General features: G+C 58.3%; 1 protein-coding gene across 1 annotated transcript; it reads left to right on the top strand.

The window, feature by feature from the left end:
• The first annotated feature begins 151 nt into the window (after positions 1-151).
• On the top strand, positions 152-22,610 carry MAST1 (microtubule associated serine/threonine kinase 1). The gene is made up of 26 exons (XM_046685746.1): positions 152-283; positions 1,898-1,986; positions 2,482-2,557; positions 4,448-4,526; positions 6,529-6,689; positions 6,796-6,871; positions 6,993-7,202; positions 9,273-9,374; positions 9,455-9,587; positions 9,665-9,732; positions 12,339-12,424; positions 12,514-12,722; positions 15,591-15,729; positions 15,836-15,968; positions 16,103-16,268; positions 16,371-16,472; positions 16,635-16,757; positions 17,229-17,338; positions 17,977-18,155; positions 18,233-18,480; positions 18,816-19,022; positions 19,237-19,466; positions 19,771-19,893; positions 20,001-20,137; positions 20,993-21,180; positions 21,333-22,610. The coding sequence occupies exons 1-26, from the start codon at positions 201-203 to the stop codon at positions 22,598-22,600; spliced, it is 4,725 nt and encodes a 1,574-aa protein (XP_046541702.1). The 5' UTR covers positions 152-200; the 3' UTR covers positions 22,601-22,610.
• The last annotated feature ends 224 nt before the right edge of the window (positions 22,611-22,834 follow it).

The raw sequence follows: 22,834 nt of genomic DNA, 5'->3' as shown, positions 1-22,834 counted from the left end.
CGGGGGCGCAGGGCGCGCGGGGGCGGGGCCAGGCGCGCGGTGTCCAGCAGCGCCCCCTCCCGGCGGGCGGCGGCCGCCCGGCCCCCCGCTCCCCCCCCCCCCCCGCCCCCCGCGGCCGCCGCCCCCCCCCCCCGCGCTCGCTCCCCGCGCCGCCGCCGCCGCCGCTGCCGCACCTGCCACCATGTCGCCGCCGCCGGGTCATGTCTGACTCTCTCTGGACCGCGCTTTCCAATTTCTCGATGCCCTCCTTCCCTGGCGGCAGTATGTTCCGCCGCACCAAGAGGTAGACCCCCGATCCTCAGACCCTGACCCGGCCCTCTCCCCCAAAAAGCGACCCCCCGGCCGCTGCGGCAGGGCGGGGCCCGGGATGCTGCACCCGGTCCAGCTGCGCCAGAGGTGCCCGCGCTGCGCCTTCCTGCCAGGGGTGGGGCTGAACTGGGGGCAGCGCAGGCCGGGGCTGGGAGACTGCACGCTGGAGAGGACCGCCGCGGGGGGAGGGGGCTGCGCCGGGTGGGGGGTTGCGGCGCCTTTGTCTGCTGGTGCAGCGGGCTCGGCAGCCCGGTGGGGGTAGGGGAAGAAGGGGAGGGTGGGGGGCTTGGCACCCTCAGAACAATAGCCGCAGCCTGGCCTCCCCCCACCCCCACGCCGCGTGCTCCGGCCGCGCCGATGTGCTCAGTCACTGCGGCGGGGGGTGAGGGCAATGGAGGGGCTGGGGGCTCCCTCTTCGGAAGCTGGGATGCTGAAGGGGAGAAAGGGGGGGCTTTATCATAGCACAAACTCCTCCCCCCCCAGGAACACAGCCTCATACGGAAAATAGTGACACACAGCGTCACACAGGACATGATGTCACACACACATACACACACGACAGCCCTAGTGGCCCAGATACACCGGAGGCGCCACGCACACCCAGACATACAGCAGCCATAGGTGAGAGACATACACAAACACAGGGGCACCCCAGCGTCGCACACAGACAAGCAAACCCACAGCTACAGTGTTGTGTACACCCAGTGAAATGTCATACCCATGGTGATCCACACACACGATTATGCCATCGAGATGCACACAGACACATGTGTGGCAGTGACATCCATGTACGCAACGTCACAACACATCATATCATCTAAACATGTCACATGCTTTGTCACACAGATGCCAGAATAAACGGACACAGGGAATCTTGCAGAGACGGAGAAACACACAATGTCACACGTTATCACACACGAGACTCATCCAGGAAATGTCACACGTGGTGGCATGCTCAGACATGCCTGGTGTCACAAGCTGTTAAAGTCCCATACAGTAGATGCCACTCATGGACACACATGGTGTGTCACATATAGACACAGGACAGCATCTCGCACAGATTCAGAACGCCACACTAAGATACCGACACGGGTAGCAGAAATCATGCATTGTGCCCATGTTACAGCACACAGGGGCACATCTAGTCATGGGCAAGGGGCGCCACACACTGTGTCACATAGACACACAAAGGCACAGGTTGTATCACACAAGACAAACCCAGGAACTGTCACACATGATGTCACACTAGGATATGCTCAGTGTTGAACTCACTGCGTATCACACTCAGTTACCCGCAATGGTGTCACACAGACAACATGTCTATCACTTCATGACTGACACTGTGCCCTACGAGGTCACACATGCTCCACAGCGGTAGTCTCGCACACACATGTCATACGCGCATCCACTCCCATACACAGTTCTAGGAGGTCTCCACCGTCTCCTCCTCTGGGCAGTCCTCTGGGGGCACGTCCAGGCACACACGGATTGGGGATAGGCGGGGATCTGAGATGGGAGGGAGGCTGGTTGGGCCACAAACTCACTGGGCTGCGGCCCAGCTCGGCCCCCTGCCTCGCCTTCCCCGCAGCTGCCGTACCAGTAACCGGAAAAGCCTCATCCTGACCAGCACTTCGCCCACGCTGCCGCGACCCCACTCCCCACTGCCGGGACACCTGGGTGAGACAGGGGTGGGTGTGGACCAGACTAGAGGGGCGTGGCCACAGGCGAGGGGTGTGGCCACAGGCGAGGGATGTGCCCATGCCGCAGGAGGGGGGCCGATTCTGGACAGAGGAGGGCCCAGATTGGACAAGGGGCGGGACCATCCTTGTGAGGGCGTGGTCAACCCTTAGCCTGCTGGGCATTGGTGGGAGGAGGCCCACGGGGAGCAAGATTGGAAAGGGGATGGGGCAAAAAGGAGAAGCCATACCTGGGGGGCGGGGCCACCGCAGATGAAGGCCCGGAGTGGATGTGGGCTGGCTCGATAACCCAAACACCTTAGGGAGGCGGGGTGGGGGGGCTGCGGAGCACAGTTAAGGAGCTTGGCCAACTAATTTGGGTGGGCCTAGACTAAAGAGGAGTGGGATTGCTGTTTGCAACCTGCTTTGGGGATCAGGAGGCCTGATGGGTTTGCCTCCCACCCCAGGCCTAAAGATGTCCCTCTTTCTGCCACAGGTAGCAGTCCCCTGGACAGCCCCCGCAACTTCTCCCCCAACACCCCCGCCCACTTCTCGTTTGCCTCCTCCCGAAGGTGAGACCCTCTCCCCTGGGCCCCAGAACCCTGGCCGGACCCTCCCCACCCATCGTCTGGGACGCCATCTGTTCCTCTCCTAATTGCACCCGCGCCAGGGCCTGAGGGACCCGCAGAGTGCCCCAACATTCCGGCAGGCACAAGCCCCCAGCCTTAGGGGCGGGGCCTATAAGAAGGCGGGGCCAACCACCTATCCGGAATCAGGGAAGGGGCGGGGCTTCCTTTGCCGCGGTGCGGAAAGCGCGTGCGCGCTGGGCCCAGGGTCTCAGTCTCCCCAGCCCGGCTCTCCCGGCCAGGCGTTTCCATAGCAACAGGACAGGGGAGCGGAGATGAGGTGCGCAAGCGCAGACTGCACAGTGCCCATCGAGGGACTCTTGGTCCCCGACATGGGGGAGGGCGCCTAAGGCTATCTCTCGAGGGCCAAGAGGGAGGAATCTCAGGTTTCCCTCCGGGGAACCCTGCGGGTTTCTGGAGTGTCCCTAAACGAATTTTCCGGGGCCCTTGGAGGAATTGGAGGAGGCACAGAGATTCCTCGAAGGTTTTTTGGAGAAACTTCTGGGAGTCACCAGCGGCTCGGGGCGGGCCTCTTTTTCTTTGAACTTTATTCATCCTGAAACGTCTGAATACCTACTGTGTGCTGGGAGCTGAGCACACGGGGTGAATGACCCTCCGTGTCCAACCTTGGAGTTGAGCTGGGGCGGGAGGCCAGAGAGCCGAATCACTCCCCAGGGTGGTGCAGACTGTGATGTGGGAGTCACAGGGGACAGTGGGGACAGAGGACTGCTCCCTAGGGAGAGTGGGGGAAGGCCTCCTTGTCCGTGGAATTCAGCTGAGGGCAGTGGGGAGCCAGAAGAGGGCTCCAAGATCGCGCCTGCTGGAGTGGCAGGCATGGCGACTGGGCTGAGGAGGGCCGGCCCGAGGAGAGGGACGAGGGAGGAGTCCCGTGCAGGGGAGCGTGTGTCCACGCAAGTGTGCACTCTGTGCGCTGGTGTGGATGCGTGTGCGTCTGAGTTGGTGAGATTGTGAATACATGAGCAGCCCGAGCCTACACAGGTGCCCGTGGGGGTGTGCATCAGCATTGGGGTGCGAACATATGTGAGTGTGTGCCTGTAGGGTTGTCAGTGTGTGTGAATATGTGAGGGAGCATGCAGCTCCATGTGTGTCTCCACGTGAGTGTGTCGTCTGCGTGGGAGTGTGAAGGAGTGTGAATGAGCGTGTGGCTGTGTGAGAGTTTCAATGGGTGACTGAGGGCATGAGGGCGCCTTCAATGTGTGTCTGTGGGAATGTGAAAGTGTGGAGTGTGTGTGAGGGAGTGTGTGTGTGTCAGAGGGTGAGTCCTGGCTGTCTGGATTGTCAGGTGTGATTGTGTTAGGCAGGAAAGCATGATATTTGGGTTCATGAGTGGGACAGTGAATGTGTGTGACTGGCAGTGTGTGAACCCCACCACACTGCTCACACTAGCGCGAGTGGGTATGGCCATGAGAGTGGCTGTGTCTGTGTGAACGTGAGTGTACTGGCGTGGAGCGTGTGTCAGTGTGTCTGTGTGTTTGAGAAGACCCAAGGGGTCTCCTCTGAGAGCTTTCTTGGGGCATCCTCTGGGGGTAGGCTTTTAGGGTCCCCTGGGTGACCTCCTTGAGTGGGTTTTTCTGGTCCTCCTCAGGGTCCACCCAGGGGGCTCGTTTGGCATGAGGCTGACAGGAGAGGAGGATCCTGGGGGGGGCGGGGAAGACTGAAGCCCTCCTCACCTCCATGACCCTGAGGGCCTCCAGGAGTCTCAGAGCACAGACATTGCTCAGCCGTGTCCCGGCCGTGGGCAGTGGCTTCCCCACACCACGAGGAGTGGGGGGCGGGGGGGCCTGGCGGCCTCTGAGCACCTCGGCTGGGTTCCAGGGCGGACGGACGCCGCTGGTCTCTGGCCTCGCTCCCTTCGTCTGGCTATGGCACCAACACACCCAGCTCCACCGTCTCGGTGAGTGGGGCAGGTGGGCGGCCGGGCGGGCAGGAGTGGCAGGGGGCCCTCCAACCCAAAGGCCCACACCCAGGCCCGCAGCTCTGGGCTCCTCCTGTCTTCCAAGAGTGTCACCTGTCCATCTATTAGTGATCACAGGTCCCTCCAAAGCCCGTTCTCCACCCTCCACGTGTCTTCTTGGGGGTCCCACTCATCGCCAACTTGTTTTACAGATAATGATGTTCAGGCTCGTGTGTTAAGCTACTTTCCCAAGTGTTGCATCTGGCCAGTGCCAGGCCACCCCTTTCACCCGGAGCCTGGTCCCCTGACCCGTGATACCAAAAGTCCCCCGCCAGCTGCCCCTTTGCTCCCTGCGCCTCTGGTTCCCTCACCCGTCCATTGGGGTGATGTTCAGCAGGCATTTATTGGGGGACAGTCATGCTGTGGGTGGGCTCCACAAGCTAGGCCGGGCCCAGGCATTCACGGAGTCCTCCTGAGGGGAGACGGACCAGAAAGAAGGCATTTACAACCCAGGGCGGTCGGCTGTGATAAGGCGAGGTGAGCGCAGAGGGAAGGCATCCGAATATGCAGGGGGTAGGGTCAAAGAAGGCTTCCCACAAGAGGTCCTTGAAGCCAAGAGAAAAGACCAGCAGGAGTTTGGCAGGTGGTAGAAGAAGGGAGGGAAGAGTGTTCTAGGAAGGGGGAACAGCATGTGCAAACTCCCAGAGGCAACAGAGAACTTGTTGCATTTGGAAAGTTGAAAATAGCCATGTGTGGCTGGAGCTTGTTGGCCAGATGGGAGGTGGACTTGATTCTAAATACAGTGGGAGGCCATAGAAAGACTTTTTTGCTCTATATTAAATTGTATTAAAATTTCAGTCGGAACTGTTTGAAACTGTGATTCTGTAGGTCATCGATTCTGTGCCTTGAAAAAAATTATTGTAATAGATACTGATGGGATGGGGGTTTTAAACAGGGAATGTGTGATGTGCTGTTTAAAGAGATCATTCTGGGGCCGGTCCCGTGGCGCAGCGGTTAAGTGCGCACGTTCCGCTTGGGCGGCCAGGGGTTCGCTGGTTCGGATCCTGGGTGCGGACATGGCACCGCTTGGCAGGCCATGCTGTGGTAGGCGTCCCACATATAAAGTAGAAGAAGATGGGCATGGATGTTAGATCAGGGCCAGTCTTCCTCAGCAAAAAGAGGAGGATTGGCAGCAGATGTTAGCTCAGGGCTAATCTTCCTCAAAAAAAAAAAAAAAAAAAAGAAAGAAAGATCATTCTGCCTGCAGAATCAAGTGGACATCCTTGTGTTTCTCCACTGACATCTGTGGGCCTGTGTTTGTTCGGACTGTGTGCCAGGCCCCGGGCAGGCACCAAGCAGAGCCACATCCCTCAAAGAACGGATAGAAAGAACAAATAAGGGATAAAGATGCAGTAATTCGGGAGAGAAATACAGCCAGAATGAGACGGGGCAGGGATGGCAAGTGATGGCTCTGTGTTCAGAGGAGACCTCCCTGATGGGTGATATTTAAGCAGAGATGTGAAGGAGGAGTGATCCGTAGTAGATGGGCTCCAGGCAGAGGGAACAGTCAGTGCAAAGACCCTGAGGCAGGAGCGTGCCTGGCTTGTTCAAGGACCATCAAGGAGGCCTGTGCAGCTGGAGCAGAGCAAGTGGGGGGTGGGGTGGTAAGTGGGAGGAGGTGCTGGCGAGGAGACAGGACCAGATCATGCCGGACTTCGCCGGTCACCCTGAGCGCGGGAGCCAAGGGGGCTTCTGAACAGAGGAGGGTTTTAGCAGGCTCCCTCTGGCCACCTCCGTGTCTGTGTCATTGTCATCTGTGTCCCTGTCCCCCTGTCTGTCGCCAGGAGTCCCCAACCCGAGTCCAGGGATCCAAGGAACCTAAGTCCAGGCCCGCTCCCGGCCCTGCCCAGTGGCCCGCCCGCCCCGGGAGTCCCAGCCCGGGGTCCGCCCGAGCCGTGGGGGGCCCGCGGCGGTCTGACCCCGGCCCCGCCCCTCCCCGCAGTCTTCCTGCTCCTCCCAGGAGCGCCTGCACCAGCTGCCCTACCAGCCCACCGTGGACGAGCTGCACTTCCTCTCCAAGCACTTTGGCAGCACCGAGAGCATCACCGACGAGGATGGCGGCCGCCGCTCCCCGGCCGTGCGCCCGCGCTCGCGGAGCCTCAGGTGGGCGGCGCGGACTCTCCCCGCCGGCGGCCCCGCGGGTCCCCCGGTCCCGGCCCAAGCCGTGTCGCAGGCGGCGCGCTGGACCGGTGGGCTCCTCTCCCCGCAGCCCCGGGCGCTCCCCCTCCTCCTACGACAACGAGATCGTGATGATGAACCACGTCTACAAGGAGCGCTTCCCCAAGGTGAGCGCCGGGTGGGGGGGCTCGCGGGGGGCGCGCCCGCTAGCCTCCGCCCCGCGCGCCCCCTGGTGGCCGGCGCGCCGCCCCGCGCCCGCACCGCCGCCCTGTCCGGTCGCCCACGCAGGCCACTGCGCAAATGGAGGAGAAGCTGCGCGACTTCGCCCGCGCCTACGAGCCCGACAGCGTGCTGCCGCTGGCCGACGGCGTGCTCAGCTTCATCCACCACCAGATCATCGAGCTGGCGCGCGACTGCCTCGCCAAGTCCCGCGACGGCCTCATCACCACCGTCTACTTCTATGAGCTGCAGGAGAACCTGGAGAAGCTGCTGCAGGACGTGAGTGCGCCCGGGTCTTGGCGGGCGGCCTCCGAGTTAGTTCACACCTCAGACCCGGGCCCAGCTCGCCTCCCACCCTCTCCTTAGCTTTCTCCTTGGCACTTGGCACCCAGCCGTCATAAGGCGTAGTTTTGCTGATCTTATTTCTTGTCCCGCCTACTCAAGTGTCAGCCCCCCAGGTGGGGAGTGAAGTTGGCCGTTTCTTCGGTGTCCAGTACACAGTAGGTGCTCAATAAATGCTGGTTCAATGGATGGATAACTAAATTAATAAATGAAAGTAAACAGGATAATGCCCTCCCCCCCTCATTCAAGTCGATGATCATGGAGAGCATTTATTGAACACCAACTGTGTGCTGGGGCACTGGGAACACAGCAGTGAAGAAACCAGAGAAATATTCCTGCCCCCCCTGGGGTTGAGAGTCTAGTGTGGGAGATGGAAGGGCAACGTGGAAACCAACAAATCAAGGAATTTGATGATTTCAGCTGATGTTCAGGGCTATGAAGCAAAAGAACAGGACAACTGGATGGAGTGTCAGGGCCTCCCTTGCAAGGTCCAGGAGGCCTGCCTGGAGGAGGTGACGTTGAAATGGGACAAGAATAATGAGGAGGCGACAGCTATGAGAAAAGCCAGGGGGAATGTGTCCTGAGCAGGGTTAACAGCACATGCAAAGGCCCTGAGGTGACAAGGCAGCCTGGGAAATTCCAGGAGCACAGAGGCCAACTAATTGTACTGTCTTGAGGAGATGAGATTGGAAAAGCACACAAGGACCAGAATATGGGGTTCTGGGCTCCAGGCCCTCTGTCCAGACCCAGAGGGTAGTACTTTGGGGTCAATATGGGCTTTGGCATCACATCTGGTTTGAGTCTGGACCCTGCCACTAGGTGTGTAGGAGTTAAGAGCACAGATTCCAGATGGCCTAGATTCACATCCAGCTCATCACTTACTTGCTGTGCAGCCTTTGCCAAGTCACTTAACCTCTCTGTGCCTCAGTCCTTTTGCTATAAGGACTATAAAAATGGGATTCACTCATTCATTAATTCCACAAATATTTATTAAGCACCTACTATGGGCCCAGCACTGGGCTAGAAGCTGGAGAATCAGCTGGGAATCAAACGAACAAATAAAATTCCAAAATTTTTACTTGGAAATAAAATAAAACACAGCCGGGACTAGGATAAGGCAAGTGATTCATTTTTTCCCCTCAGAACATTAAAGTACTTATTGAGAAAATTGAAAAGCAGATGTATTAAAACAACATTATTTTAACTTTAAAATTTTGTTTATAATTAAACCAGAATTTGTTATACTTATGCTTTCCTGGTTTTAATGGAAACAAACTCATCAATAATAATATTTTCATTAAAGCCACTAGGCATTTGAAAAACACAGATAGGTTACTGCTCACTTTTCCTTTTGCTTCAAGCTCCAGTCTGACGTGGCACAGCCGTCTGGGATCCTGGTTCTATTTAAAGTTTACTATTTTATTTATCATGGAGTTTTTGCATGAATTCTGATTTTTTTCAAATATTGCATTAAAATATTAGTTGTCTTGAGGCCTGAGGGTTTTGATTCCCAAGGCGAGCACCTCGTCGCCTCTTCTTCCTCTTGGCCTGAGAGATGTGATGGAGAAATTAATACACGGCGTGTTCCGAGGGGACTCATGTGATAGAAGAAAGAGGCCGTGGAGGGCTGGCATTTGAGGGGGCTGCCAGGAGGCGGGCTGCAGTTTTAGATTGAGGTGGGGGGTCAGGGCAGGCCTCCGTGAGGAAGTGACGACCGAGTTGAGCTCTGAAGGAGGGGAAGTAGGGAACCACTCAGGGATGGGAGGGGAGAGCATGCCAGGCAGAGGGATTCTGCGTCGGCCTGTCTTGAAGAGAAATTGAGTGAGGGTTTTAGGACGGTGTTTGCTAGGATCATCATCATCATTCTTTTTCCTGTGTTGCCCGGGCCTCAGTTTCCTCTCCTACAAAATGGGACAGCAGCAGCAGTGTGTGCCCAGAGGGGTTGGGAGAGGGGCCTGGTGGAGGGGCGGCACCGGTGAGCCCCCCTGCCGCCGCTGTGCCCCCCAGGCCTATGAACGCTCCGAGAGCCTGGAGGTGGCCTTCGTCACTCAGCTGGTGAAGAAGCTGCTCATCATCATCTCGCGCCCCGCGAGGCTGCTCGAGTGCCTGGTGAGGGGCCTGGGCGTGGGCGGGGCTGGGCGGGCTGGTGCCCCCCGAACGGCCATGAGCCCCTCTCTGACCTGCCTCAGGAGTTCAACCCCGAGGAATTCTACCACCTGCTGGAGGCAGCCGAGGGCCACGCCAAGGAGGGCCACCTGGTCAAGACCGACATCCCCCGATACATCATCCGCCAGCTGGGTCTCGCCCGCGACCCCTTTCCAGGTGCCAGCCGGGGGACACGGGGGGGCTGTGGGCGAACCCCAGACCTCAGGCCCCGCTCACCCTCGGTCCCTCCCTAGACGTGGTGCACCGGGAGGAGCAGGACAGCGGGGGCTCCAACACGCCGGAGCAGGACGACCTCTCCGAGGTAAGGCCAGGTGGCCCAGCGGTCGGCACTCTGTTTGGCCCGACAGGCTGGGCTCACCTCCTGGCTCTGTGGAGGCTGGGTGGATCTCTCGGTCACCCCGAGCCTCAGTTTCCCCATCTGTAAAATGGGTTTCTAATGGCTTTTCCTCCGTGACCTTTTTTCTCTTCCTAGTAAACTACACATAACATAAGATATGTCATTTTGACCGTTTTAAAATGAACGATTCAGTGGTATTCAGTCCACTTACGATGTACGGCTGTCACCTCCATCTGGTTCCAGAATGTCGCATCACCCCGACAGGAATCCCTGTACCCGTTTAAGCAGCTATTCCCCATCCCCCCTCCTCCCAGCCCATGGCGACCGCTGATCTGCTCTCTGTCTGTGCATTTGCCTATTCTGGATATTTCATATACATTTCACATGAATTTGTATTTCATATAAGTTTCTAAATATTTCGTATAAATTCACATTCACCCTGTGGCCCCTCGTGTCTGGCGTGATGTTCTCAGAGCTCATTCGTGTGTGGCCTGAATCACAGCTTCCTTCCTCCTTCTGGCTGGATACCATTCCACCGGCGGGGTGGGCCGGGTTCATCTGTCCACTGTCCACTGGCGGGCACTGGGGTCGTGTCCATCTTCTGGCGACTGTGTGAATAGTGCTGCTGTGAACGTTTGTGTACGAGTATTGGTTGGGACAATTGTTTTAGTTCTTTGGGGTATAGGCCCAGGAGCAGAACTGCTGGGTCGTGTGGTAGTTCTGTCTAATTGATCGAGGAGCCCTGTGTGGGGTTTCGAGTGGGTTGAGTGTCTCTGCGTTGACAGCTCAGCATAGTGAATATTGCCACAATCCTGCCCCAGGCCGACCACACTTTGGCAGGTGTTCTGCTTGTCCAGTGGAGGCCACTTGCCATGACAGCCACACACATGTTTGCTCTGAACTGCCTGGTGTTTCAAAAATTTGAAGCAAAATATAGAAATCAGAATATTTTGCCTCAAAATCTAGGTTTGAGCCTTCTTTTGAAAAATCAGAAATTCTGACACCACTGTAGTGGAACCAGCTGGCATTGAGTGGGGGTTTCCCTAAGATATGGGGCACCTGCCCCCTAGTCACCCGGGGCCTCCACCTGGCCTGCCTGGCCCCTGAAGGCGCTTGAGCTTGTGACCTTTGTTTCAGATTGTGTCTGTGAGTTTACACACACACACACACACATCTTTCCTTTATATATGCTGTATATATTGAAAAGAATCTCACTATACATGCCGTTTGTTTAATTTCTTGAATAGGTAATGGAATGACATCACTCAAAAGTCTAAAACACTAAAAAGGTATTTATCTTTAATTGTCATTTGTAGGATTCTACATAATTCCATTCAAGCAAACTTGTTAATTGAGTGATTCAAATCTTCCATCTCCCTATTCATTTTTGGGGGGAGGGGCCTGATCGAGCTAATAGCTTCTGAGAGAGATGTGTTAAATCTTTGTTTTGAGCAATTTCTCCCAGTAATTCTGTCAATTTTTGCATCAGGCTACGTTCTTAGGAGCATACAAGTTCAATATTTTTATATCTCATAGGTCTTTTTGTATAGTATTTATGAAATAAATCTCTTTGTCCTTGAGAAAAATAAAAATACTTTTCAAAAAAGGTATACAGCAAAAAACTTATGCCCACTCTTGGCCCCCATCTCCCTACATCCCCCAGATATTATTAGTGTATGTGCTGCTGAGCACCTCCCAAATATGATCAGATAGCTCTGTTTTGCCACTTTTTTTACACAAAAGCATGCAGTACATATTGTTCCCTGCTTTTTTCCTGCTTAATATAATCCTTTTCAGAACTGTCTGAATCACTGTACTGAGAGAGTCCTCATTCCTTTTTGACAGTGGCACAATATTCCTCATTACAGATACCCCTCATGTTTATTTAACCAATTTCCTATAGATTAACATATGGATTGTTTCCAATGTTGCAATGAGCAAGATACTACATATGTCATTTTTCACCTGTGCAAGCATATCTGTAGCATCAATGCAGAGGTGAAATTGCTGCGTCAAAGGGAACATGCATTTGTAGTTATGATACACAGCAAAGTACCTTCCATGGGGGTTGAACCAATTTACACTCCCAACAGCAAGGCATGAAAGTACCTGTTTCCCCACAGCTTTGCCCACAGAGTGTGCCAGCCTTTTGGATTTCTTTTTACCAATCTGCTAGGTAAAAAGTGGTATCTTGGGAATAGTTTCAATTTGTCCTTCTGTCATTATATGTGAAGTTCATCTTTTCAATGGTGAAGAGCTCTAATTCTAGTTCACATAGCTTGCCTATTTTTTCTCTTCAATTGCTAGGGTTGTTGTTATTTATTTCTGGGAGCTCTTTATATATTAGAGAGATTCTCCATTTTGTGGGCTTCTTTCGTAATGGAAAGAAGTTAGGAATACAGCTTCAGAGTCAGACGGTTTTGGGTTCAAGTCCCGACTTTGTTACTCCCTCACTGTGGCACTTGGATGAAGGACCTCCCCGTGCCTCAGTTTTCCCATGTGTAAAATGGAGTAGCAAGAGTCTCAATCTTATGATGATGATGGTGGTGGTCTCCATCTTTCTCCTGCAGGGCCGCAGCACCACCACGAAGGCTAAGAAACCACCTGGAGAGAATGACTTTGAGACCATCAAGCTCATAAGCAATGGTGCCTACGGGTGAGCCACCCGGGGCTCTGGCGGGGGGAGGGTGGCGGAGGCCGGGTGTCTCGGAGGTGACGGCCGGTCCTCGCTCTCTCCCCCTGCAGGGCCGTCTACCTGGTGCGGCACCGGGACACACGGCAGCGCTTCGCCATGAAGAAGATCAACAAGCAGAACCTGATCCTCCGCAACCAGATCCAGCAGGCCTTCGTGGAGCGCGACATCCTCACCTTCGCGGAGAACCCCTTCGTGGTCGGCATGTTCTGCTCCTTCGAGACCCGGCGCCACCTCTGCATGGTCATGGAGTATGTGGAAGGTGTGGCTGCCTGCGGGGCTACGGGGAAGAGGGGTGGATGCACGCTGGTCTGGGGTGCTGAATGGCCTGCCTGAGGCCCAGTCACCATACTGACTGCCCACCTGTGTGTGTATCCACCTGTTTATCTATCCAGTCAGTGATCATCCATTGCATCTGTTTATCTATATCCAGCCACCGATTGGCTTCTCTATCTGTCTTCCTTTCATTCCATATAGATATGGCTGTCCAATTATCCATCCATTCATCCCTCCTTCCATCTATTCATTTGCTTATCCATCTGTCTTTGCATCTTTCCATGTACGTCCACGCGCCATCTCTCCACCCAGTCATCCATCCAGTTGATTTTCCATCTGTTTGTCTATCCATGTATCTGTTTATCCATTTTACATCTATTTATTATTATTATTTTTTTTTGAAGAAGATTAGCCCTGAGCTAACTGCTGTCAATCCTCCTCTTTTTGCTGAGGAAGACTGGCCCTGAGCTCACATCCGTGCCCATCTTCCTCTAGTTTATATGTGGGACGCCTGCCACAGCATGGCTTGCCAAGTGGTGTCATGTCTGCACCCGGGATCCGAACCGGCGAACCCCGGGCCGCCGAAGTGGAATGTGCGCATTTAACCGCTGCGCCACCGGGCCGGCCCCACATCTATTTTTTTTAATTAATAGACTTCATTTTTTAGAGCAGTTTTAGGTTTACAGAAAAATTGACTGGAAATTACATTGAGTCCCCCCACACACTTTCCCCTGTTACTTACATCTTGTGTTAGTTGGTCCATTTGTTATGACTGATAAACCAATATTGGCTGATGAACCATTGTTATTAACTAAAGACCATAGTTTACACTGGGGTTCATTCCTTGTGTTGTACATCTATTGTTCACCAACCGTCTTTTCTTATATCTAGTCATTCATTCATCCATTTATTTATTCAACCACCTACTAGCCATCCACCAACCCATCAATGTCTACTTATCTATTTACTAATCCATCATCCATCCGTCCACTATCCATATTTTTATTCATTCATCCAAACCTCCATTCCAGCATCCATCCATCTTCTCTTGCCAGCTGGCTATCTCCATCCATTCATCCACAATTCATCCGTCAGTTTATCAGTTTATTATCCATCCATCCAATCACTGATGTATATCTTTTTCATTTGTTTCTCCATCCCTTCATGCTTACGTTCACCCAAATATGAATCCATCCATTGCCCCTCCCCCATGTCCTGTGGTTTTTAGGACACACACACGATCTCATGGCTACAGCTATGCTGCCCCCAAGCCTTAGGCAACCATCCAGTCACCCAACAGATGTCCCCTCATCATCTCCCTCATGCCTCATGCAGTGCCAGGCACCAGCGGCACAATGGGGTCCCAGACGGACACACCTCTCCCTCGTGAAGGTTATATTCTGGTCTGTGTGGACAGTCAGTAAACAAAAAACACAAGCCAAAGGAGACAAGGTCATTTCCTACAGTAAGGGTAGCCACAGGACCATTAGGCTCCAGGAGGCCCTGGGGACATGGGTGGGCAGGGGCCGCTCTGAGGCCTGCACTATACCGGGAAGAGGGAGCCCCAAGCACAAAGTTTCTTAGATAAGAAGGTGTCTGGATTTGGAGGAGCAGCGAGGAAACCACTGGAGCTGGAGCGAGTGAAGGAGCAAGAGGGAGGGCGGGGGAGATGAGGGCAGAGAGCGCTGGGGGAGCACGCAGGGCCTCGCAGAGCCTGGGGCCCCGGATCTCATTCTGTGTGCAACAGGAAGCTGCCGGCGGGCTTTAAGCAGGGTTGACATGGTCTGCCTCATGTGGTAAGAATGTCTATTTAGCTGCTATGCAGAGCACAGAAGCAGGAAGGCCAAGATGGAGGGACTGCACAAGTCCAAGGTCATGTGGAGGAGGAGAGAAGTGGGCAGAATTGAGATCTCTTTCGTGGATCTCAGTAGATGTGTATGCTCAGGACCTCCTGAGTATGGTCAAGCCCCCAAGTCTCATTTGAAAGTCAGTTCAGCTTGGTTCTTACCATAAGTGTGTGTCAGGATTACCTGGGGTTGTAGCCAAATGCAGAGTCCTGGACCCCACCCTCAGAGAGTCTGATTTGTCAGTTTCTGACACCCACCTAAATCTGGCTCAAGGAAAACAAAAAAGGAAAGAAGAAACTTATTGACGTGATCAAAAAATCAATGTCACCTTCAGGAATGGCTGTATCTAGGTGCTCAAACTATGTCATCATGAATCTCTCCAACTCTTGGCTCTGCTCTCCCACGTGTGGAATTCCCTCTAGACAGGCAAGGTTGCCATTCAGCAGATCCCAGTTCACATCCTACGAGTTTAGCAATTTTTGTGAAAATAGAGGGAAATGTCTGAGGGCTGACTCACTGGAGCAACTTGAGTTACAAGCTGACCCAGCTGCTGCACCAGGAAGGAAATCTGGGCCTTGGGAGAAAAAGGAGGAATGGATATTGAGGGAGATGCTGCTTGCAGTAAACCTGGTGGGGGCCAGGAATCTACATTTCAAGGCCCCCCAAACACTCACAACTTAACCCCAGGAGATCGAGGACCGTGCTCCCAGACTCAGTCGATAAGCAGGCAGGCTGGGTCCTGACCGAATCTCACCTCCACCCTCATCTCCCTGCCTGACCCAGCCTCTCTCTGAGTGTCAGCTCATACCAGCCCTGGAGGATGGCTAAGAGGCAGAGAGGAGCCTGGTAGAGGGTACTCCCCGTGTGACCCGCGGAGACGGAGGCCCCTCTCTGAGCTTCACTTGTCCTTCCCTGTAAAATGGGGGCAGCGTGAGGTGAGGACCTGGTGCCACGGCGCACCTAGCCAGGTGCCTCCCTCTTCAACGGGCCTGCTCCTTCGCCGGCAGGGGGCGACTGCGCCACCTTGCTGAAGAACATCGGGGCGCTGCCGGTGGAGATGGCCCGCATGTACTTCGCAGAGACGGTGCTGGCGCTCGAGTACCTGCACAACTACGGCATCGTGCACCGCGACCTCAAGCCCGACAAGTGAGCTTCCCCGTCCCTCCGCCCTGCCCCGCGGGAGGCCCCAGCAGGGAAGGGCCGGGAGTGTCCCGGATGGGCCTCGCTTCTGAGCCCCCGGCCTTGTCTGCAGCCTCCTCATCACCTCCATGGGGCATATCAAGCTCACGGATTTCGGCCTCTCCAAGATGGGGCTCATGAGCCTCACCACCAACCTGTACGAAGGCCACATCGAGAAGGACGCCCGGGAGTTCCTGGACAAACAGGTGTGTGTGCGGGCGCGGGGGTCACCGCGGGTGGAGTGACCCGGCCGGACCGCGGGCCCAGGGCCTGATGGGGGGCGCGGCTCCCCCTCGAGGCCCTCCTGCAGCCAGGGCGCGGGCTGACGGCCTGCCCCCAGGTGTGTGGGACCCCAGAGTACATCGCGCCCGAGGTCATCCTGCGCCAGGGCTACGGCAAGCCGGTGGACTGGTGGGCCATGGGCATCATTCTCTATGAGTTCCTGGTGGGCTGCGTGCCCTTCTTCGGAGACACGCCCGAAGAGCTGTTTGGACAGGTCATCAGTGGTGCGTGCCTCCGCAGTGGGCAGGCGGGGGGCCTGGGGACACGGGCAGGCCCAGGGCCCCGTGGACTCCAAAAGCGACCCCCAGCCCCCCCTCTCTCTGCAGACGACATCCTGTGGCCCGAGGGGGAGGAGGCCCTGCCCACGGACGCGCAGCTCCTGATATCCAGCCTCCTGCAGACCAACCCCCTAGTCCGGCTCGGGGCAGGTAAGGGGGCTGCTGCGCAGAGAAGCTGAGGGCTGGCGACCCGTCGTCAGGGAGCGGGGGGTGGCCCTGGGGTGGAAGACAGGGGTGGGGCTCTGGGCTGCGGGGCTGGCCATCAGCTGTGGCTGCAATTCCCTGCCCGCGCCCCGGTCCCTTCCTCCCCAGGCGGTGCCTTTGAGGTGAAGCAGCACAGTTTCTTTCGAGATCTGGACTGGACGGGGCTGCTGAGGCAGAAGGCCGAGTTCATCCCCCACCTGGAGTCCGAGGACGACACCAGCTACTTCGACAGTGAGCGAGGCAGGGGGCGGGATCCGGGGAGAAGGGACTCAGCTGCAGAGGAGACCAGCGTCCCAGACTTCGGGGTTGCGGGGCGGCGGGGCAGGGGTGCTGAGAGTGGGGGGCGTGGCCTGGTGTAGGGGCGGGGCTCGGTCCGAGAACTCTGTAAGAAGCGAGGCGGGGTAGGGGCGGGGCCTGGACAGGGCTGACTCCTAAAGCTGGGCGGGGCCCAGGCTAGGGGCCAGTGCTGGGACCCGGAGCGAGGTGAGGGGGCGGGCTGGCCGAGACGAGCCAGGTGGAGGGCGCCCCGGGCGGGGTTGGGGGTGAGGCCTCCTTGGAGGCGTGGGGGGGGGGGGGGGGGATTGGTCCCAGCCAGGGGGCGGGGCCTGAATCAGATCCCACACAGGGGCTGGGGCGTGGCTCCCGCAGGGCGTGATCCGAGGTGCGGACCCTGCTCGCGGTCACGGCCCCCGCCCTCCGCAGCCCGTTCAGACAGGTATCACCACGTGAACTCCTACGATGAAGATGACACGACGGAGGAGGAACCTGTGGAGATCCGCCAGTTCTCCTCCTGCTCCCCGCGCTTCAGCAAGGTGGGCCGAGGCCGGGCCAGGGGCCAGGGGCGAGGCGAGGCCGGGGGCGGGACCTGGGCGGGGCCGGGCTGAGGAGGCTGCGGGAGCAGGGTACCCCTCCCAAGGTCTCAGTCTGAGGGATCGGGGATCTGGGAGTGATGGGGCCTGGGGGCAGGCAGCATGCGGGTCTTGGGACAGGCCTTTGGCATTATGTGGAATCTAACCAGAACCTGGTCAGTTGTGGAAACGAGGGGCCACAGTGGGGCGGGGCTAGGTCAGACGGGGCGGGGTCAGGACCTGGGGATGGAGAGGATGACCGGCTGGGGCGGGGCAAGGTCTTGCTTTGAGGAGCAGCATTTAGGGGTGCAGGGCCCAGCCTGGGCGAGGGTGCGCATAACTAGGTGAGGCCTGGGAAGATGGGGCGGAAGGAGAGCAGATTCTTCAGGGCATGGGCGGGGCAGGGCCTAACTGTGGGGTAGGGCCTGAGCTGAAGAATTGTAGTTGGTGGGGGGACAGTCCCGAATTGGGCGGGGTCCGGCCTTGGGAGGGCGGAGCGTGGCTTGGGCTAGTCCAGTAGCGGGAAGCCGATTGGCGCGGGAGCGAAGGCGGGACCTGGGGGCCTGACTTGTCTCCCACCACCCCCCGACCCGCGCTTGCAGGTGTATAGCAGTATGGAGCAGCTGTCGCAGCACGAGCCCAAGACCCCCGTGGCGGCAGCGGGGGCCAGCAAGCGGGAGCCGAGCGCCAAGGGCCCAGAGGAGAAGGTGGCCGGCAAGCGGGAGGGCCTGGGCGGCCTGACCCTCCGCGAGAAGACCTGGAGAGGGGGTTCCCCCGAGATGTGAGCAGGGGCAGGTCTGGGTTCGGGGGCGGGGCCCAAAGGGGCGTGTCTCCTATGACCACGCCCCCTTCGCTCAGTAAGCGCTTCTCGGCGTCGGAGGCCACCTTCCTGGAGGGGGAGGCCAGTCCGCCATTGGGCGCGCGCCGCCGATTTTCTGCGCTGCTGGAGCCCAGCCGGTTCAGCGCCCCCCAAGAGGACGAGGATGAGGCCCGGCTGCGCAGGCCTCCCCGGCCCACCTCTGACCCCCCGGGCTCGCTGGATGCACGGGCCCCCAAAGAGACAGCTCAAGAGGATGGCACCCCCAGCGCCGGGGACCCTGAGGCCAGTGAGTGCCCCCTGCTGCCGCCTTCCCCAATTCCCTTGCGGCCATAAATTAAGCATTCAATGACCCTGGTACTGTTTATGCAAGATCTCATGTACACACCCCAACCTGGGATTCTCATCAACATGAGGAACACCCCGTATTCCACGCTCAGTCAGTCAAATATATTTGAACACTTATCTGTATCAGGAGCTGTGGTGGATGCATATGTCACCTGCTGTCATGAAATTCACGTTCCAGGAAGGGAGAGAAGTGGGAAAAGCATTCCAGGCAAAGGGAACAGCATGCAGGAAGTCCGTGGCCTTGGACTGACCCCTAACTCCTCTGCTCTGTTGCAGCTGATCGCTCACGCCCAGGCGACATCTGCCCACCATCGAAGGATGGAGACACCTCAGGCCCTCGGGCCACCAATGACCTGGTTCTGCGCCGAGCACGGCATCAACAGCTGTCAGGGGAGCCTGCGGTAGAGAAGAGACCTTCTCGAACCGGGGGCAAAGTCATCAAGTCAGCCTCTGCCACTGCCTTGTCTGTCATGATTCCTGCAGGTGATGAGGGCCCCACCTGGCGGGGGGAAGAGCTGCCCTCATTTGTGCCAGAACTTGGCCAATGAAAACACTGTATTTTGGCCATGGGCTGTGATTGGCTCTGGGACGAACCAATGAGAGCCCTGGGACTTTGTTTGACTTGAGAGGAGGGAGAAACAGAGGCTGGAGAGCTGTCCCGTGGGCCCTGACTCTGACCGTGGTTCTGTGTCTGCAGTGGAGCCCCATGGAAGCTCACCCCTGGCTAGCCCCATGTCCCCACGATCTCTCTCCTCCAACCCGTCCTCACGGGACTCCTCACCCAGCCGAGACTACTCGCCGGCTGTCAGTGGGCTCCGCTCCCCCATTACCATCCAACGCTCTGGCAAGAAGTATGGCTTCACACTGCGTGCCATCCGCGTCTACATGGGTGACTCAGACGTCTACAGTGTCCAACACATTGTCTGGGTGAGCACTCACAGGTGGGGTCTGGGTCCCAGGGTGGGGTAGGAGGGAGAGAAGTCCCCCCAGGGATGAGGGACAGCTCAACCTCTGGAGCCAGGAAGCCTGGAGGAATCTCCTCTGTGACCCGCGCTGTCACTGCCCTCTCTGAGCCTGTTTCTTCATTTGTAAAATGGGGAGAATAATTGCTATTTCATAAGGTGTTAGGATTACTGTGCGTGCAGACCTAGGTGTCTGGCACATAAGCGTAGGGAGCTTTCCTTGTCACCAATCCTGTTAACCGTACCCCGGTGGTGTGCCTTGTCCCCAGCACGTGGAGGAGGGGGGCCCAGCCCAGGAGGCGGGGCTCTGTGCCGGGGACCTCATCACCCACGTGAACGGGGAGCCTGTGCATGGCATGGTGCATCCTGAGGTGGTTGAACTGATCCTTAAGGTGAGTGCAGAGGAGGGAGCATACTGGAGGGTTGGTAGGGAGATCCTGGGGAGCTGGGCCTGCCCGAGCAGCCTCCAGCAGAGTGTTTCCCCTCCTTCTTCCCCCAGAGTGGCAACAAGGTAGCAGTGACCACAACTCCCTTCGAAAATACCTCCATCCGCATCGGCCCTGCAAGGCGCAGCAGCTATAAGGGCAAAATGGCTCGGAGGAACAAGCGGCCCTCTGCCAAGGAGGGCCAGGAGAGGTGGGTGGGGCCAAATGCGGCGGGCGGGGCTATAAACAGCAGGCCCTGGGAACACGCGTGGTTTTTCTGAAAAGTGGGCGGGGCTACGGTGGGAGGGTTACAGGTGAGGACAGGAGAAGGGAAGTGCTCCGAATGAAGAGCAAACTCAAGAGGACAGAAGGAGAAGCGGGAGCTGGGAAAGGAAGCTGCGCCAGGCTCCCAGGTCGGGAGAAAAGCATTGTGGGAGTGTCCTGGGCAGGTGGTCAGGGCCAGCAGATGTGGACTGGAGAGGGCGCCGTCCAGAGATGGACCTACCTTGGGATGCCCGTATGTAGAAGACTGAGAGGGGCAAGGAGAAGGGATTTCTATGTGGAATGAGCTTTCCAGGCGAGACTGGGCTGCCTGAAATAATTTCTTCGCGCATAGGTAGGAGGAGCTAGGAGAGGTGGGTGGGGCCAAGAGAGTGTTCTGTTTTGATCACTGATTTTGTCGTGGACAAGGAAGGGGGATTTGAGTGAGAGGACCCAAAGAGCTGAGTTAAGAGAATTTCTTCCCGCCCTGAGAGGTGGGTTTAGCTGGAGGGGGTGGGGCTATGCAGGTGGGCGGGGCCAGAAAAGGTCGGTTCTGTTTTGCAGGGTGTTTCTAGCTTGGACGGGGAGTGGCCAGAAAGGAATGGGTGGGGCCTGAGGTGGGAGGAGCCAAGCGGACGGAGCTAAGGGAAGTTCTTTCCGCTTTGATAGGTGGGTTGGCGCCGCAGAGGGAGGGGCCAGGCGGGGTGGGCGGTCCCAGGGGCTGGGGTGCGGCCGTGATTTGGGACGACCCGGGAGTTCTGGAGTCGGTCGGGTCAACGGTAGGGGGCCCCTCCTTGTTCCCTAGCAAGAAGCGCAGCTCCCTCTTCCGCAAGATCACGAAGCAGTCGAACCTGCTGCACACTAGCCGCTCGCTGTCGTCACTCAACCGCTCGCTGTCGTCCAGCGACAGCCTCCCGGGCTCGCCCACGCACGGGCTGCCCGCACGCTCGCCCACCCACAGCTACCGCTCCACGCCTGACTCCGCCTACCTAGGTAGGCTCGGCGCCTGCGCGGGGCTAGGCGGGGCTTGGCCTGGGCGGGGGCGTGGCCCTGGTGGGGCGTGGGCGGGGCCTGGGCTGGGGGCGGGGCCTGGACCGGGGCTGTGCCTGCCACGCGCTACAGCCTCCCTCGCCCACTTCTGGCAGGCGCCTCGTCCCAGAGCAGCTCGCCGGCCTCGAGCACGCCCAACTCGCCGGCGTCGTCGGCGTCGCACCACATCAGGCCCAGTACGCTGCACGGCCTGTCTCCCAAGCTGCACCGCCAGTACCGCTCTGCGCGCTGCAAGTCGGCGGGAAACATCCCGCTGTCGCCGCTGGCGCACACGCCGTCCCCGACGCAGGCCTCGCCGCCGCCGCTGCCGGGCCACACGGTGGGCAGCTCGCACACCACGCAGAGCTTCCCGGCCAAGCTGCACTCGTCGCCGCCGGTGGTGCGCCCGCGCCCCAAGAGCGCCGAGCCCCCGCGCTCGCCGCTCCTCAAACGCGTGCAGTCGGCTGAGAAGCTGGGGGCCTCTCTGGGCGCTGACAAGAAGGGCGCGCTGCGCAAACACAGCCTCGAGGTGGGCCACCCGGATTTCCGCAAGGACTTCCACGGCGAGCTGGCGCTGCACAGCCTCGCCGAGTCGGACGGCGAGACCCCCGCCGTTGAGGGTCCTGGCGTGCCCCGGCAGGTCGCGGTCCGCCGCCTGGGCCGCCAGGAGTCGCCCCTGAGCCTGGGCGCGGACCCGCTGCTGCCCGAGGGCGCCCCCAGGCCGCCGGCGTCGAGTAAAGAGAAGGAGTCCCCCGGCGGCGCCGAAGCCTGCACCCTGCCCCGCGTCACGACCCCCGGAGGCCGGACCCTGGAGAGGGACGCCAGCGGCACCCGACACCAGAGCGTGCAGACGGAGGACGGCGTGAGCGGGGCGGCCAGGGCCGTGGCCAAGGCGGCGCTGAGCCCGGTGCAGGAACACGAGACGGGCCGGCGCAGCAGCTCGGGCGAGGCAGGCACGCCCCCGGTGCCTATTGTCGTAGAGCCCGTGCGGCCCGGGGCCAAGGCCCAGGCCCCCCAGCCTCCAGGCTCGGACTCCAAGGGGCTGCAGGAATCCATGCCCTCGGTGCCTCTGGCGCCTGAAGCCCCCCGGGGCCGGGAGCGCTGGGTGCTGGAGGTGGTGGAGGAGCGGACCACGCTGAGCGGACCTCGCTCCAAGCCCGCCTCCCCCAAGCTCTCCCCGGACCCCCAGCCCCCCTCCCCAGCCCCGACGAAGGGTGCACCCAGCAGCCCCAGCAGCGCAGCGCCCCCAGCGCCGCCTGCTTCCCTCCTGGTCCCGGCCACCAAGCCTGAGGCGGGGCTCACCTCCCGGTGCCCTGCTGAAGCTGTGCCCCCAGCAGGCCTGACCAAAAAAGGGGCGCCCTGCTCCACATCCCCGGGCCCATAGCCTAGGGGGCCGCGGGCCCTGCGCTGTACAGCCGCCTGTATACATATGTACACATATAAATAAAGTGCGTCCGTGCTGCGTGAGCTTTCTGGGGCTGCCCCTCCTCCCCTGGCAGGCCAGACATCATGTTCGAGGGCCCTGCCTGGGTGCTTGCTGACGGGCAGAACTCCAGGACTGTGACCACAGAGAGGGGAAGTGAGACCGGGGTGGACCCTTCTTTGTGGTCCCACTTTG

Source organism: Equus quagga, chromosome 14, assembly GCF_021613505.1.
Source record: "Equus quagga isolate Etosha38 chromosome 14, UCLA_HA_Equagga_1.0, whole genome shotgun sequence".
Taxonomy (NCBI): Eukaryota; Metazoa; Chordata; class Mammalia; order Perissodactyla; family Equidae; genus Equus; species Equus quagga.
Note: the sequence above shows the minus strand (reverse complement) of the source record. Positions and strands in the feature narration are given on the sequence as shown.

What these genes read in the sequence shown, in the direction of transcription:
- MAST1 (XM_046685746.1), top strand. Translation starts at nt 201, where the DNA reads ATGTCTGACTCTCTCTGGACCGCGCTTTCCAATTTCTCGATGCCCTCC. An exon ending in CGCGACCTCAAGCCCGACAA is followed by an intron (nt 15,730 to 15,835) that starts GTGAGCTTCCCC and finishes CCTTGTCTGCAG; the next exon opens with CCTCCTCATCACCTCCATGG. An exon ending in GTCTGTCATGATTCCTGCAG is followed by an intron (nt 19,023 to 19,236) that starts GTGATGAGGGCC and finishes CTGTGTCTGCAG; the next exon opens with TGGAGCCCCATGGAAGCTCA.